The sequence below is a fragment of the Lineus longissimus genome, chromosome 11 (genome assembly GCF_910592395.1).
Source record: "Lineus longissimus chromosome 11, tnLinLong1.2, whole genome shotgun sequence".
Taxonomy (NCBI): domain Eukaryota; kingdom Metazoa; phylum Nemertea; class Pilidiophora; order Heteronemertea; family Lineidae; genus Lineus; species Lineus longissimus.
In genome coordinates, this window is record NC_088318.1 from 8,885,059 (window position 1) to 8,899,875 (window position 14,817).

General features: G+C 45.1%; 4 protein-coding genes across 7 annotated transcripts in view; 2 read left to right on the plus strand and 2 right to left on the minus strand.

Moving 5' to 3' along the window:
- LOC135495767 (calcium-transporting ATPase type 2C member 1-like) overlaps nt 1-2,753 on the plus strand; it is a 465,754-nt gene extending 463,001 nt beyond the window's left edge. For all 4 annotated transcript variants that reach the window (XM_064784671.1, XM_064784673.1, XM_064784672.1 and 1 more), the window contains one exon: nt 338-2,753. In XM_064784671.1, coding sequence (XP_064640741.1) covers nt 338-483 — 146 coding nt within the window. In that variant the 3' untranslated portion in view covers nt 484-2,753. The remainder of the gene's footprint in view (nt 1-337) is intronic.
- Nucleotides 2,754-7,462: 4,709 nt separating this feature from the next.
- On the plus strand, nt 7,463-10,209 carry LOC135495245 (uncharacterized). Its single transcript, XM_064783705.1, has 9 exons — nt 7,463-7,579; nt 7,716-7,999; nt 8,105-8,326; nt 8,446-8,688; nt 8,825-8,901; nt 9,013-9,229; nt 9,324-9,465; nt 9,582-9,884; nt 9,997-10,209. The coding sequence occupies exons 1-9, from the start codon at nt 7,463-7,465 to the stop codon at nt 10,207-10,209; spliced, it is 1,818 nt and encodes a 605-aa protein (XP_064639775.1).
- Nucleotides 10,210-11,946: 1,737 nt separating this feature from the next.
- LOC135495246 (uncharacterized) lies at nt 11,947-13,386 on the minus strand. Its single transcript, XM_064783707.1, has one exon. It carries the CDS (start codon nt 13,384-13,386, stop codon nt 11,947-11,949), a length of 1,440 nt encoding a protein of 479 aa, XP_064639777.1.
- Nucleotides 13,387-13,818: 432 nt separating this feature from the next.
- On the minus strand, nt 13,819-14,754 carry LOC135495247 (uncharacterized). The gene has a single exon (XM_064783708.1). The coding sequence runs from the start codon at nt 14,752-14,754 to the stop codon at nt 13,819-13,821; it is 936 nt and encodes a 311-aa protein (XP_064639778.1).
- Nucleotides 14,755-14,817: the final 63 nt, after the last annotated feature.

The following is a 14,817-nucleotide window of genomic DNA, read 5'->3' on the forward strand; positions in this document are numbered from 1 at the left end:
TCCTACACCTTGAAAATTCTGTCTGGTTTCGAAGGTCAGATAAAGAGAACCAATGTCAAAGAAATTGAACTAGTAGTGCGGATGTAGCATTTTCGGATAAACTACCATAAAATCATATTTCCTACCAGGAAATGGAAAAACCTACACCCTTTGAGGATCCAGCTACCATTCCTAAGCGGTCAGTTTGGATTTGTCCTGGACTTTCTATGCCACATTCTAAGATTAGTCCAAGACCGTTAAAAGAATTTGATGTAATTCTCTCAGTACTCTTGCAATGAGTGTTCATGTACGCAAAATTGAATGTGTTGATTTTGTAACAGAGGTTTTTCTTTTTCAGATTTCTTGCTCCTCATCACATTGACCTCAAGTGTGCTCGTCATATCGGAAATTCGAAAGTTGATTGAAAGAACTTTAGAAAAACGTCACAACTTGCAATTAGGAAGTACTTATCATTATGACAGGGACCATAACCAGTATGTCTGACATTCCTGCTTTGATATGTTTTTGTGAGTTGTTGCCGCATTTGTATGCCGATGGTATTTGAAATGAGCAATTACAGTAATAAGTAGCACAGTGGTAGTTGGGTGTGCTGCAAGCACCTTACAAGATGTAGTCTAATGATGAAACGGACCTTTCATAAATTCTTGGAGTCTGGAGTCTGGTCCCTTTTCTAGGCATATGTGCATTATGAAGTGACTGCAACCACTGAATTTCACTCTGGAGAATGAGTTCTGCGATTGCCGAGCATCTACCATCTGACCTAGCAGACTACCCTCGATAGTGCTTCTTGAGGCCTGGGAGAATGGCTGCCTCTAAAGAAAAACATCCAAAATTTGTGCTCGTTCGTAAATATTTTAAAATGAACTGGATCCATTTGGTAACCTGGACAATATGTCATCATATGCACATAATTTCGATGTAAATCGACCCGCGGGTTACTCTGTGGTGCTCGCACAAAATCAACATGCATAATTTGCAGGTTGTTTGCTTTCCATAGGACAAACCAGCAGTTCATTTTTTCTCTATATTTGATGCAAATCATGCTTAAAGAACCTTATGACCAGATAAACACAACAATATTTCGTTGAAAGACCCAACAACACAGTTCTTCAAACTTTATGAAATAACATTTCTTTTCCCAGGCAAGCTCGGCAAACTGGAAGGCCTGATAAGATGCTCGGCAATGTGGGGAATTCATTCTCCAGGGTGAATTTACAAGGGATGTTTCTATCAACCCTAACCAAGACAGGGTCCACAATAGCACAATATACAGGGTCATAAAACACAGCAACAAGATTGATGATGACTTTTAGCGCACTGTTTTTGATTCATGAATGGTGTTGCATCATCAGTCAATGCTTGTGTTGCAGCGCCCCTAGAAGATGCTTTGGTAATTAAATCCTGCAGGAATGCAACACAGGAGAAACTTTTTTTGTGATGCAAGCTAAACCGTCAATAACGAGTGTAGATATTTTGCCAGTCACTAGTCACCAGTCACCAGTCGCCAGTCATTGTAAAAAGTATACGTTGGCCTTTTAGGTATATGGCATATTTGAAGAATTTTGAAGTTTTTGATAAAGCATATAGGGAATAAACGTGATCCTTAATGTAGGCCTGTAGCTAGCAATTATATTAATCAGATTAGACTTGGAAGCACACATAGAGTATGATATGCACTGGGCTAAAAAGGCCTGCCCAATGCGGAGGGTTCCACGAATACGGTGTGGGTCGGTGTGTCAGCCCGCAACGGACGAGGTCGGTGATCCTTTATGGTAAGTGTGTCTTTCTGACGCCTTTCACTATGGTGACCCGATACCAGCTAAATATGGATTATAACACCTGCTACACATGCAGTGTTCGCTCAAAACTAATCCCGATTGGCTACATGTATGCCTCCTCATTGTAGTTGAACTACATAGTATTTAAAGCCTACAGCTTAATTACATTCTGTAATGATTTTCATGCGAGACCGTTCAAGTTTGGAGTATGCAACGATGTACTTTTTTATTCATCATACTTCCCGAATAATCATTATTTACATGCGATCATCCTGTTTCACGTTCTGCGGTAAAATGTTTGATACAGCGAAACGTTTAACAGCATCTTGAAAGATGTTTTCCCACATTTAAAGGCTTTCTTCTGTACCAGCATAAAATCTAAGTTGAGATCTCGTTGCCACTGACATAACAATAACTTTACACTCAGACAATTATAGCCAGTGTAGAAGTATAAATGTCCCCCCGGAAAATTTTCCGGCCCTCCGTCGTGTCCATTGCCCTTTTGTATTAACGGATTATGGCAAATGACCGTCATATGACCGTCGGTGCATAATGGAATCATTTGCTCCCCGGAAATTCTTTTCTAAGGACATTTCAGACTTCTACACCGGTGCACGTATTTCTTCCCAAGCGTCCCCAAGCCAAGAAAAATATCTGTCTGAATATGTGGACGTGATTGTTATCATGACTACCGGTAGCCAGCACTACTCGTATGTTTGATCCACACTTTTTACCTGCAGAACTCCTGGCGGCTCTACCAAACTCCAATTACACTGTCTGCTGGTTTATAATTTTTTGCCCTTCAGGCATACATTTGCTGTGTAGACAGGTGATATTCAAAGACATATTTGGTGGCATATACTCATTCCTCATATCGGTCAGTATACTCATTATTACCACAAAAAATCCCTTACTATCAACTGACTTCATTCTTAAAATAAAATTATTGCGAAAAAACACATTTTATGTCGTTCATACTCTACCCAGGTCAGACTTTTGCATGTGTACTCCATTCGGACACACCCGAGGAAGAAATAATCTATTTATAATAGAAATCTCTTAGCTAGTTCGCTTAGCTACACCTAGGCGGCGCCCCTATACAGCCTCTGCCTCGTATGAGCCGCCATCACCAGTACTTTTTCCTCGGCCCACTGTAACACACTGTATTGAGTTTTCTGACGTCGTTTTCGCCCAATTTTGGCTGATTCCACGCTAAAGAAGGACACCCCGGGACACCTTCAGGAGGCTTATTTATTCTAGGAGACGGGTGAGATCGTTCTTTTGCAATCCCCCCTCGATTTCTACTGTTGGAGCGTGCTTTTTCTGCCGTTCCCAAGAAATTTTTTCTCCGTTCTCCCGGGCTGTGGGTCACGTGACCCGTTCGTTTTTTTAACTTTAGTGGTTTTTTCCGATAGAAAATCGGCATAATGGTATCTTTATTGCCGTCTTTTCTCTCTTCTCTGGGTGTTCCACCCTTTGTTTTGGACCTCCTGCCCTTCAGGGCGGATTTTCGAGGTCCTTTTACGGGTGTATCGGGGATTCATAGTCCTCGGCCCGGTTCTTCCCCCTGTCGGGGTGCGGGTAGTTGGACCCTTCCGCCCCCGGGATGCCTTCCTCTTCTCCCGGCACTGCCGGCAAGAAGACGAAGAAGGTGAGGAGAGGGGCGCGACCCTCGAAGGGAAGGGGGTCTTTGACCCTCTCTCCCTCGCCCTCCTCACGGTCCCCGCTAAGCGGTGAGGTCCACGGGGCTCTGGGGGAGTTTCGACCCCTACCGACCCCTCCCCCAGGCCGGGCACCCCTCTTTTGGGGGTGTGCCCCCTGGGGAGGCCTTGGGTTTGAGTGTTGGTGACCCTGGTTCAGGGACACTCCCCAGGGCTAGACCTGCCCCCTTTCCAGGGGGCACGGCCCCGGTTGGGACTCTGGACATTTTACGTCCCGATCCCCCGCCGACGCCCCCACCTGTCATGGGTTGGTGAGCAGCGTCGTCACCGGTGAGCCGCCTGTTTCAGGCATGCTTGCCGGCGGCGACTGGCACTGCCAGCGCCACAGTTGAGTCCACAAGGATCCGCCACCCCTTCGCTTTAGGGCGGGCTCCTCCGTCCGACCCTCACTCTGTGAGTTGGTCGTCTCTTCGGACGCCCCCTGGCTGGGCAAGACCGGGTTTCACCTTCCCGTCTTTGCCGCCGTTCACCGCACCCGGAGGTGTCCTGCCCGGTGTGGGCAGGGGGTTGGTGATCGACCACTAGTCACGGGCGAGGGGCCCTGGTGCCCCCCCCCCCCCCCCCGTTATGGGTGCCGTCAGACCGTCGGTTTCCCCGGTCCGACCCCACCCTGCTCTGTCGGGTATGTCGGGGTTGACGGGTGTGGCTGCCGATCAGGCATGCCCCCTTCCCCCCTCCTGTGTCTGCCCCACGGGAGTCCAATTTGAGCTCTTAGCCTCAGCCTCTTGCTTCCTCTCTCACGGAGGAGCAACGGCAGTTGCTCAGGAGTCTGACGGACCGCATGGAGGCTTCCAACCTCCATGACAGGTCCTCGACTCGCCCGACCGAGAGGCCGGTGGCTTTTGACTTGGGTCATCAGCCAATGGACTGTGAGTTCAGCGACTCACAGTCTTTTTCGGACTCTCAGGCTGATTACCCCTCCGGGGGCGAGGACTCCGCCATTGTCGCGGGTATGCGCGACTTGCGCGCTCTTGTTCGGCAATTCGTGCCGCAAGACACCTGTCCTCTCCCGACGGTCAACCCCGCCCTCAGTAAGGTGCCGTTCGACTTGTTCGGTGACGCCTCCGAGCAGGATTCGGATGCGGTCCCTGACCGGGCTTTTCAAGAATTGCCCGCGTCTCCGGCCCTGATTAGAGCCTCCACATGGTTGGCTCTCAGGGATACAGCGCCTTCTTACGGGGGTCACCAGCGCGCCCTGGTCTCGACGCTCCCGTCTACGGGACCGGGTGCCTGGACTCAGGCTGGGAAGCGATTCACGACCGCTTCCCCTCCAAGCCTGTCCTATAGACCCGATTATTATCGGGTCTCACCGTCGGGAACCGACCCGGTTTCACTGTCGCCCCTCAAGGACGACATCCAACTTTCGGGTTTGGTACCCCCTAAAGTCCTCTCTTCTTCGGCCTTAAAGGATGCGAAGAAGACCCAGGCGGTGTTATCTTACGCTGACCTGACTCTATGTCCTCTTACCAGGTCTTAAGCCGCAGATGCCTCGGAGGAACAGCGCGTTCTCGCAATGTCCCTCCAGCAATCCTTGCAGCATGCCAGTGATCTGGCTGCTAAGCAGGCGGCTAACGGCGTGCTAAAACGCCGTGACCTGCTCATCGAGGGGTTGAGCACGGTCAGGTCCCAGTTTCTGCGGGGGGCATTAAGGACCGCTCCATTGAGTGCCCCTTTCTTGTTCCATGACTCCCTGCCTGACACCCTGGGTGCTCAGGCACAGTCGGATCGTCTGATGGAGTCAGTCTCGACTCCCCAGGCCGCCCCCCGTCCGTGTTCCTACGCACAGGCCGCGGGCAGGGGACTACAGGTGGGGTCTCGACGCCCCCGAGGTTCGTCGGCTCCTCGTGGGCCCTCGTCCTCGCGTGGCTCCTCCTCCTTTCGTCCCCAAGGGCAGGCAGAAGCTGCGGCTCCCTCTCGCCGCTCCAATAAGCGCCATCGCTCCTCAGGCAGGGGTGGGAGCGGCGGGCAGCCCAAGCGTCCCTTCCAAGAGAAGGGTCGCGGGGGCAAATGCAAGTGACTCTTTAGTCCTTCCTCCTGCGCCTCCAGGTGGCGCCCCCACAGTTGGTGTCGTGGGTGGCAGACTGCGACACTTCGCAGCCTTTTGGGACCGGTGGTGTCAAAAAGACTTCCCCTGGCCGGATATGCTCCGACACGGTGTCCGATTGGACTTTTCCCGTCCCCCCCTATGACGTCGACTCCCAGCCGTCACAACCAGACAGGCAGGGTGGTTGTTAAATTGGGACAAATCCGAGCTGGACACGGCTCAGGATTATGTCTTCGTGGGGGTGCGATTTCGCACACGAGACATGTCGGTTCAAATCACCACAAATGTGTGTTTTAGTTTTCTAGGCCACAGCAGTGATAATCATCAGCGGAAACGGGGTCACTGTCATCTCCTTGGCAATACCTTTGTTTCAAAATGGCGGCCATGAATAGAATAGTGTGAGGTCTGCCACTTCTAATGACTAACAAATGTCTGTCTCTAAGTGAACTTTGTGTTTTCTTGTTTACTGCTTCCCGTATCACATATCTGATCATTAAGGTCAAATTCTTTTCTTGCTTCTCATTCCTAAAAGTGGTTTACACGTGGCATGACTGTAGCATTGGATTATGTGTGGTTTCCTCATGAAAGTGGATAATCTAGCATCATATTTTGGGGAGTTCTCTGGTTCTGAGGCCAATTTTGTTTCTTTTATTCAATAAAGGATATCCTCAAATTTCGGAATATATCAGCATTAGTCTGTTAGGATTTGGATATTTCATGAATTCAAGGTTATTTTGAACACCCATTTAATTGTCAAAGTACCTGTGAGTAGATTTTTCACTACACTTGTAAATTTTGTGTCTTTTCCTTTTCTTTAAGCTTGATTTCATGTTGATATGTTTTCTTTTTGTTGTTTCATTGTTTGTAGCATGCATTATTTTGATATCATTGCATTGTAATATGTCATTTTAACCCCTTTTTCACCATGCACAATCAAATTACTCATGTGAACAATATTAATAGGGTGTGCAGAATATGTCTGAGACCAGCACAATCACCAAGTCAAGCTCAGAAAAGAAAGTCACCTCTTTTGTGCAATAACTATGTAGAAGGGATTTCTTCCACCTGGTGTTTAGATATTCGGTGTGACGTTGCAGGGCAACACCCAGATAAATTGTGCATGCTGTGCTATATCTTCATGAAGAAATATTCACCAGATTCATCTGTAGTTGCAGAGCAGAGAGTTTTGGCTGCTGATAATGAGCGGTTATTCACTCCATTCCTTCCAACTGAGGAGTCATGTAAAGTCTGTGCCAAAGTTGCTATTTATAAAAGGGGTGGGTGTAATGCGAGAGAAAAAAAGAAAGCAGGGCGACCCAGTAAGAAGAAACTAGACTTTGTTCTAGAAGATGCAGCAGATGGGATTTTTCAGCATTTATTTCCAGCTCATGAACAATGTATTCCCCTGTTAGGTGAATATGAAATTGTCGGTTTATCAGAGGAATTAAGTTCTACTTTTATTTGCTGTGTGTGTTCGAACATATATCACCCCCAGTCAGTCATAACCCCATGCCAGCATGTATTTTGTTCATCTTGTGTAAGCGTTTTGTTTCGCAACGCAAGGCTCAATACAATCAGTTGCCCTGATTGTAAAAGTAAAATTAGTTTCTGTGATATTAAGTCGGTTCCTGAAAGGTTTAGGAAACAGGTATTGCACTTGAAAGTACAATATAAACTCTGTGGTGTTCAAAATAACCTGAATCATATTCAAAAACATGAGTGCAAGAAAACCCCTGAAAATGACAGCATTCTTGGTTTTCCACAAATTTCTACTCCGCCATCCACTCCTGCACACATTCCCGAACCTGACATGCCAGACCCACAAGAACCTGACGTGCCAGAACCACAAGCACAACCTGACATGCCAGAACCACACACTCCTGTCATGGCAGAACCACAACCCAGAATAGCATTCCTCCATGGACAAGCAAAGACTACTAGGTCCGGAGGAAGAACGCCTGTTGACTAGCCTTGTCCGCAGGAAACTCCAGTCATCTGCCAACAAGAAATTTCTAATGTGTAAAACTGGAGGCCAGGTATGTATAATTCCTTTTTGTTCATGAAAATGTTATTTCAAATTTTCTCAAGTACCCAATTCAGTCTGTTGATTTGAAACTCTGCGAGTACCAGTAGTCAAAATACTATTTACAAGTTGATTCATCCTGATTACAGCAGATGTGTTTTAACAAACACATCAAACCTCGCAAGCCAACTGACAAGGTATCTTCTCCTATAAAACGTTTGCGATCAAGAGAGATTGAAAAAACACGCAAGTTCGTCAGTGGAGGGAAGTCTCTTCTGCAACTTGGAAGAGAGCTCCGTGTCAAGAACAAAATATCGAAGCAGCTAATACTAGACCATGCAGGACTTAAAGTCGCCAAATTGGAAAGACATCAGCAATTGGCAATGAAATCGACGGTTGGTCTTTCTTGGAGACAGTTAAGAAAGTTAAAAAAGTATGATCAGTTTATAATAGCATCGTTTTCCGAATTTCTGAAAGTTAGAGGTTGTTTAATATAAATATTGTTCAGAATACATCTTTCTTATTTTATTCTCTACAGGTTTTTCAAAGCAATAGGGGTCAAATATGAAGGCGAAGGGGCGGCAAGAGATTTAAAGAAATCACTTGTAGGTGACAACATCCGTGCAGAGATGGTTTTTTTCCAAGTGAGAGATGACCATTCTTCCGACAGCATTGGTGGTTACACCCTAAGGAAGGCTCCATATGCATATGCAGTTAGCCTGGAAAACTTGGTCTGTGATCACGTGGATGCCCATCTTAAGTAAGTCCCAGCATAATTATCCGTTTCCCTGCAAATTGAAAGTTCCTCTTTTTGCCATTTAACTTCTCAATTTCGTCACACACTTTGGTACTTGTAACGGTAGTATGTCTATTTTGCAGGCTTGGTAATTTGAGGTGGCATGGAAACATGCCAAAAGATGAGATTTGGTTAAAGATTGGCGGTGACAAGGGAGGGGACACAGTCAAGCTAGAGTTCCAAATAGCAAATGTGGAGAACCCAAATGCTGCTGCAAATACAATTGTATATTGCTATTATGAAGGCAGCGACAGTTACACGAACTTGCAGATAGCCTTTGACAGGTTCAAGGAAGACGTAAAAAATCTGCGACTCTCTGCATGGAAGTAGGTCCTTATTTCGACTATATTTCTTTTTAATTTATATTATACCTTTACTAGTAGCACTCAGTTTTTACCCAAGCTCCCTCCGTTTCGGGCAAAATCTGGCATGTTTTTTGATAGTATACTTTTTTACTTTCAGCGACAAGGAAATCAGAATGTTCCTTTTTGGCGACTACGAGTTTTTAACTAAGGTTTACGGGCTAAGCGGAGCATCTGGTAAGCAAAACAATATGTTGTATTTTCTACATTGTATGCTGTCAAAACACTTATATATTTCTTTATTATGTATCATATGAAACAATCAGAAGTTGCCAATCTGATTTTTAGGTCGTCATCCCTGCCTTTGGTGTGAAGTGTCCAGTCAGGAGATGCAAACTCCGTTGGGTGCAAGAGGACATGCAGCAAAACGATCAAAGCACACATTAACTCGTGATCACCGTCGATTCTTGAATGAAGGAAAGGGGATGATAAAAGATGCCAAAAACTACAACAATGTCATCAATGAAAAACTAATTGGTATTCGTTTAAACCAGGTAAGGGATCAGTTTCACTTCAATGACTTGAAACAAATGCTTAACACATTTAATTTCATAAAACAACTTTATTATTGGTTATTCATTTTATTCATTGGGTGCAAGAGGACATGCAGCAAAACGATCAAAGCACACATTAACTCGTGATCACCGTCGATTCTTGAATGAAGGAAAGGGGATGATAAAAGATGCCAAAAACTACAACAATGTCATCAATGAAAAACTAATTGGTATTCGTTTAAACCAGGTAAGGGATCAGTTTCACTTCAATGACTTGAAACAAATGCTTAACACATTTAATTTCATAAAACAACTTTATTATTGGTTATTCATTTTACCTGCAAGCATTTTGTTCTATTTTAGGTGTGTGTCCCCTACCTCCACATTCTGCTGGGTGTTGTTAAGAAGCACCATGAAATGCTAGAAGAGGAATGCCACACCCTCGATCTGCTAATTGCAGAAGACCAGGCCAGGCATGGTGGTCTTACCAATGAGGAAGGCCTTTATGCCACCTATGTTGAGAGCGTAAGGCGCTTACAGAAATTAGAAAGCAGAATCAGCCGGAAGAAAGCTGTTCTTGAACAGTATGATGAGAATACCACAATAGGACAGCTTGCTCAGCAAACTGGAGACAAAAGATCATTAGAAAAAAGAATAGAAAAGCTTGTGAGTATACAAACAGTTTTATTGTTAGTTCATTGAGAAACAGTACCAGGTTGGGTGTATTCAATAACAATTTCCAATATATTTTCACCATGTACCGGCATCTTTTTTTCAGGAAAAAGAAAAGACAGACTTGCAAAAAACTGCTGTGTTACATAAAGGAACAGGGAAGGTGGCATCAGAGCTGGATGTCGTGCTGAACCGACACAATATCTGCAGACAAGTCTATCGTGGGAAAAGCTTCATTGGAAATCACTGCGCACATTGCCTCAAGGTAAGCCCATCACACTATCAAATGGATTTAAATTTCTTACACTCCTTAATATAACCTAAATGGTACAGTAATTAATATTATTCTTTCATTTCTTTTAGCCTGTAGTCTTTGAAGATCTAGGAACAAGTCTTATGGAAAAAACAGCAGAACCAAGTGGTGACGCTGACATTAACCGAAAGGCTGAAGTTATTGCTGAAAAATTCAACACCCTGAATTCCTTGCTTTCTGAAGTTCATGAGAAGGTTGGCCACGCCAAGCCAGTCCCTGAAGACGAGATACAGATGATCGGTAAATACTTACATCATTTTGATGAGTCAGTTAATTTACTGTGTTTGATATTCATTGAATCATTGCGATTTTGATTTCAGTATAGATTATAACATTCATAAGAATAAAACCTTGTTTTTTTCAGAAGTGTGCATTCAGAAATATCTGAATTTCTGTCGAAGACGACTCAAAGGAAGAATCTTCCCAAAGCTTCATTTTCTTGAATACCATGTTGTTGCATGGATAAAGTTATGGGGCTTTGGTATGGGTCTGATGGGGGAACAAGGCGGCGAGTCAATCCATGCAGAAATTAACAGAATTCAGAGGATTAACTGTGCAGTTTCGAACAAACTTCAAAAGTATGCTTCTATCCTAAAAGAGCACCATAGTCGCAACCATCCAGAACTGAAGAAGAAGGGAGCCGAGGTGTGTGGATCAAATCAGTGTACCATAGCTACATGAAAAAAACACTACTAAATTACCAGAAGAAACACAAACCCTGAAGCTGTTTTACACAAATACACAAACACACTTTATTCACAATAACAGGAACAAGCCAGGTAAACATAAACATATTATAAGTGTCAACACCACCAGAGCTCATTGAATGCTAGGAGAAGTTCGCTCCGTCTGTAACTGAAGACACATCCGCCAGTAGAAACACAGTCATGTACATGTAGAGATGACGTCACGAAAAAGAACAGGATGAGTGCAAGTCCGGTAACGGAAGTGAGTGACAAAGAGAAGTCACGGTTTACGAAGGCCTTGAATGACAAACAGGAAGTACACATCCAACAGGAAGTACATATATCTAACAGGAAGTACGACAACACGTACACGTACACGTAAACGTAAAGTGCCCCTCCTTGCGGCCGCCACAGAGACTTGTTTTAAACGACTTTACGAAATAGCTGTATCACATGTGCACGAGTCTATGTCGGTCTGTGCCAATACATAGTTTGAAATATCCCTCGAGACACACAGCCCGACACACAGTTAGAAAAGCATTCTTTCCATTTATAGGCTTGGAAAGAATTAATCACAAACGTCGAACCTTGGAGTAAATTGTCCAAGAAGGAGAAACAGGAGCAAACGTTCTTCTGGTCTCCACACCACAGAGCTCTGCACACGAATGGCCGAGTGTAGAAAACTAATAAAATGAACCTATGCACTTACGTAAGAAGGTAAGTGCATAGGCCTAAAATAAACTGTGTTTGTAAACAAGTCTCTTGATGGCGTCCACCACAAGCCAGCACCATACATGTTGTAATAAAATAATTAACTCAGGTCCTATTTGACCAACAACCGAACATCCTCCCCTCTGAAAATCGAATTAACCCAAGTATAAAGATTTTTACTACAAACTAAAAACAAAATCTCTCTGTTGCTTGCGCGCGCTACGCTTGTAGCATTTTACTATATGAATCGTTTGAACAAAGTATACTAGTAGTGCAAACATTATCATCGGAAATTGCAATGACTTCATCATGTCCTAATCTATAAGTAATAATCGTACGCGATAATCTACTGATTATCTACTGGTTCAAGTAACCTTAACTTCTGTACTGGTCGCCGTCTCAGACCAGCAGCTGTCCTCACTGTCACGGACCTCACTAAGTTGTCCCTGCCTGGGTGCAACTCTTCCACTTTGGCCAACGTCCAGTCTCCCTTTCGCATCCCTTCTTCTGCCAAAAATACAACGTCCCCAACTTGAAGGTTGTCCCTTACATCGGTCCACTTCCGCATCTGCTGGAGTTGGAGAAGGTACTCTGTTGTCCATCTGTTCCAAAATTGCTTCATAAGAGACTGTTGGTACCGCCAACGCTTGCCAAGTGTGGTCTGTGCTGTAACCTTGTCAACCTCCGGAAGAGACTGGGGGGTTCGTCCTATGGCAAGGTGCCCCGGAGTGAGGGGCAACCAATCCTCTGTATCACTCGACACCATGGTCAATGGACGCGAGTTCACCATTGCCTCTACTTCCGTTAAAACAGTCATCAGCTCAATCTGGGTGAGCTTCGATTTCCCGAGAACCTTCTTCAATGGTCTCTTTACCGATCCAACCATTCTCTCGTAAAACCCACCGTGCCATGGAGCACGTTCAGTGATGAACTTCCAGCGTATGCCCTCTTGTTCTAACTTGTCTCTAACATCATCCTGCTTCTTGAAAATCTTCTGGACTATGTCTGAAGCCTTCTTAAAAGTTTTAGCGTTGTCCGACAGCATCATCCGACATCGTCCTCTTCGGCTCATCATTCTCCGCAAGGCCAACATAAACTGCTCAGTAGTCAGTGTTTCGACAAGCTCAAGGTGTATGGCCCTAGTCACCATACAGGAAAACAGACAAATGTACACTTTGCTTGTTGATTCACCTCCAACTGTGACCCTCACGAAGAGTGGCCCAGCAAAATCGACACCGACATTAGTGAATGCTGGTGCGATTGATATACGCTCCTCTGGCAAAGGTGCCATTCGTTGGTCGATCTTGAGAGGTTCTCGACAGGTTTTGCACGTATTGAGTATCCGCCGCACCTCTTGTTTCCCATGGACAATCCAATATCTGTTTCGTAGACTTGCTAGAGTCTGAGCCGCTCCAGGATGCAAGGTAATCTTATGGTAATGCATCACAATCATCTTCACGAACGAATTGTGAGTCGGAAGAACGATTGGGTGCTTCACTTCTTCTGGCAGCGGGGCATAGTTGAGGCGACCACCTACGCGGATAACTTGTGATCGCTTATCCCAATATGGGTTCAATTGGACGATGACACTTGTCTTCTCTACACTCTCTCCAGCTTTAAGCTTCTGTATCTCCTTCTGGAAATGCTTCTCTTGGGCCCATTGTATCCAATGAAGTTCTTCCTTCCTCCTCTCACTCAATCGATCACTCCCCTCATCTGGGACAGTGTCTACATCTTTGTTTGCTTTGTATCTTCGGTATAGTGTGATCCAACTCCTCAATCTCATCATGACTCTGATGAATTTCTCATAGTCTGAAAATTTCTCCACATATTGTTCTACCTCGGAGTCCTTGAGTCTTTGACTGGGCAAAACCGCCAACGAGGTACTTGTTGTCTTCTTCTTCTCGTTAGCCTTCTCGGCTTCATTAGAGACCACAATTGTTGGGGGCCACTCCGTTTCCTTTTGCCTCAGAAACAGTGGTCCATCCCACCACAGTGCGGAGTCGACCACTGCTCTCGCTGTGACACCTCGTGAGCATAGGTCCGCAGGATTAAGTTTGCCGGGCACGTATCTCCAATTCAGTGGTCTAACAAGCTGTTGAATCTCTGACACCCGATTAGCAACGAAAACTTGCCATGTATACGCTGGCTTTGAAATCCAGTGCAACACGACCTGAGAGTCAGTCCAACAGGTTGTCTTCTCTATTAGCAGCTTGAGTTAATTTCTGACGTATGTCACCAGTCTAGCATTGATGAGCGCGGCAATGAGTTCCAGCTCAGGAATGCTACGTCTCTTCCCAATAGGAGACAGACGAGTCTTTGAAAAGAGCAGTGTAGAATACTTCCTTCCAGATGGTCTATCTTCAGCCAAGAGATAGATTGCACTGCCGTAGGAAGCTTCGCACGCATCGCCAAAACCATGGAGGGAGTAAATTGGATTCTGGAAATCTTCAGGTTTGAGGCATCGAGGAACTTTGATTTCATCGAGGATCTCAACTTGTTCCTTCCAAGTCCTCCATTCATGATCTAGCTCCTCGGGTAAAGGGTCGTCCCATGTCCCTTGTGTCAGCCATGTTCTCTGGAAAATCTGTTTTGCCTTTATGGTGAACGGAGAAAGCATTCCTAACGGATCGTATACTCTGTGTAACTGCTGTAGAACAGAACGACGAGTCTCCACCGGCCTATCGTCCATTCTCTCAAGGAAGGAAAACATGAGGACATCTTCACGTGGTGAGTATTTCACGCCCAGCGTCTTTGTGCTTTCCTCGGCAAATGTTGCAACCTTGTGAAATGAAGCTAAGTCTCTCTCTTCTAAATGAGATAGCGCCTCTGGCTTGTTCGAAATAAATTTTCGCAAAGAAAACCCTCCGTCATACAAAACAGTCTTCAAATCAGTTGTTAAAGTTGCCGCGTCTTCTACTAATTCCTCACCAGTAAGAACATCATCAACGAAGATGTTGTCTTCGATCTCAGCGACAGCTTTTGGATATGATTCCTTCTTTGTCTTCACGTGGTCAAGAATCGTCTGTATACTTGAGATTGGTGATGAAGTGAGACCAAAAGTCACCGTTGTTAAACGATAAACCTCCGGTTCCTTGGACTTGTCCAAACCTCTCCATAAGAACCTCTGAGAATCCTGATCCTCTTTTCTCATTTTAACTTGAAGGAACATCTTCTCGATGTCAGCCACTAATGCCACTCTGTGGCGTCTAAATCG

Excerpts from the sequence above, each read along its gene's own strand:
- LOC135495246 (XM_064783707.1), bottom strand. The coding sequence starts at position 13,386 with ATGAGATTGAGGAGTTGGATCACACTATACCGAAGATACAAAGCAAAC.
- LOC135495247 (XM_064783708.1), bottom strand. The coding sequence starts at position 14,754 with ATGAGAAAAGAGGATCAGGATTCTCAGAGGTTCTTATGGAGAGGTTTG.
- LOC135495245 (XM_064783705.1), top strand. The coding sequence starts at position 7,463 with ATGGACAAGCAAAGACTACTAGGTCCGGAGGAAGAACGCCTGTTGACT. Across the intron at positions 8,689-8,824 it reads CTGCGACTCTCTGCATGGAA|CGACAAGGAAATCAGAATGT; the intron begins GTAGGTCCTTAT and ends TTTTACTTTCAG. Across the intron at positions 9,230-9,323 it reads TTAAACCAGGTAAGGGATCA|AGGACATGCAGCAAAACGAT; the intron begins GTTTCACTTCAA and ends ATTGGGTGCAAG.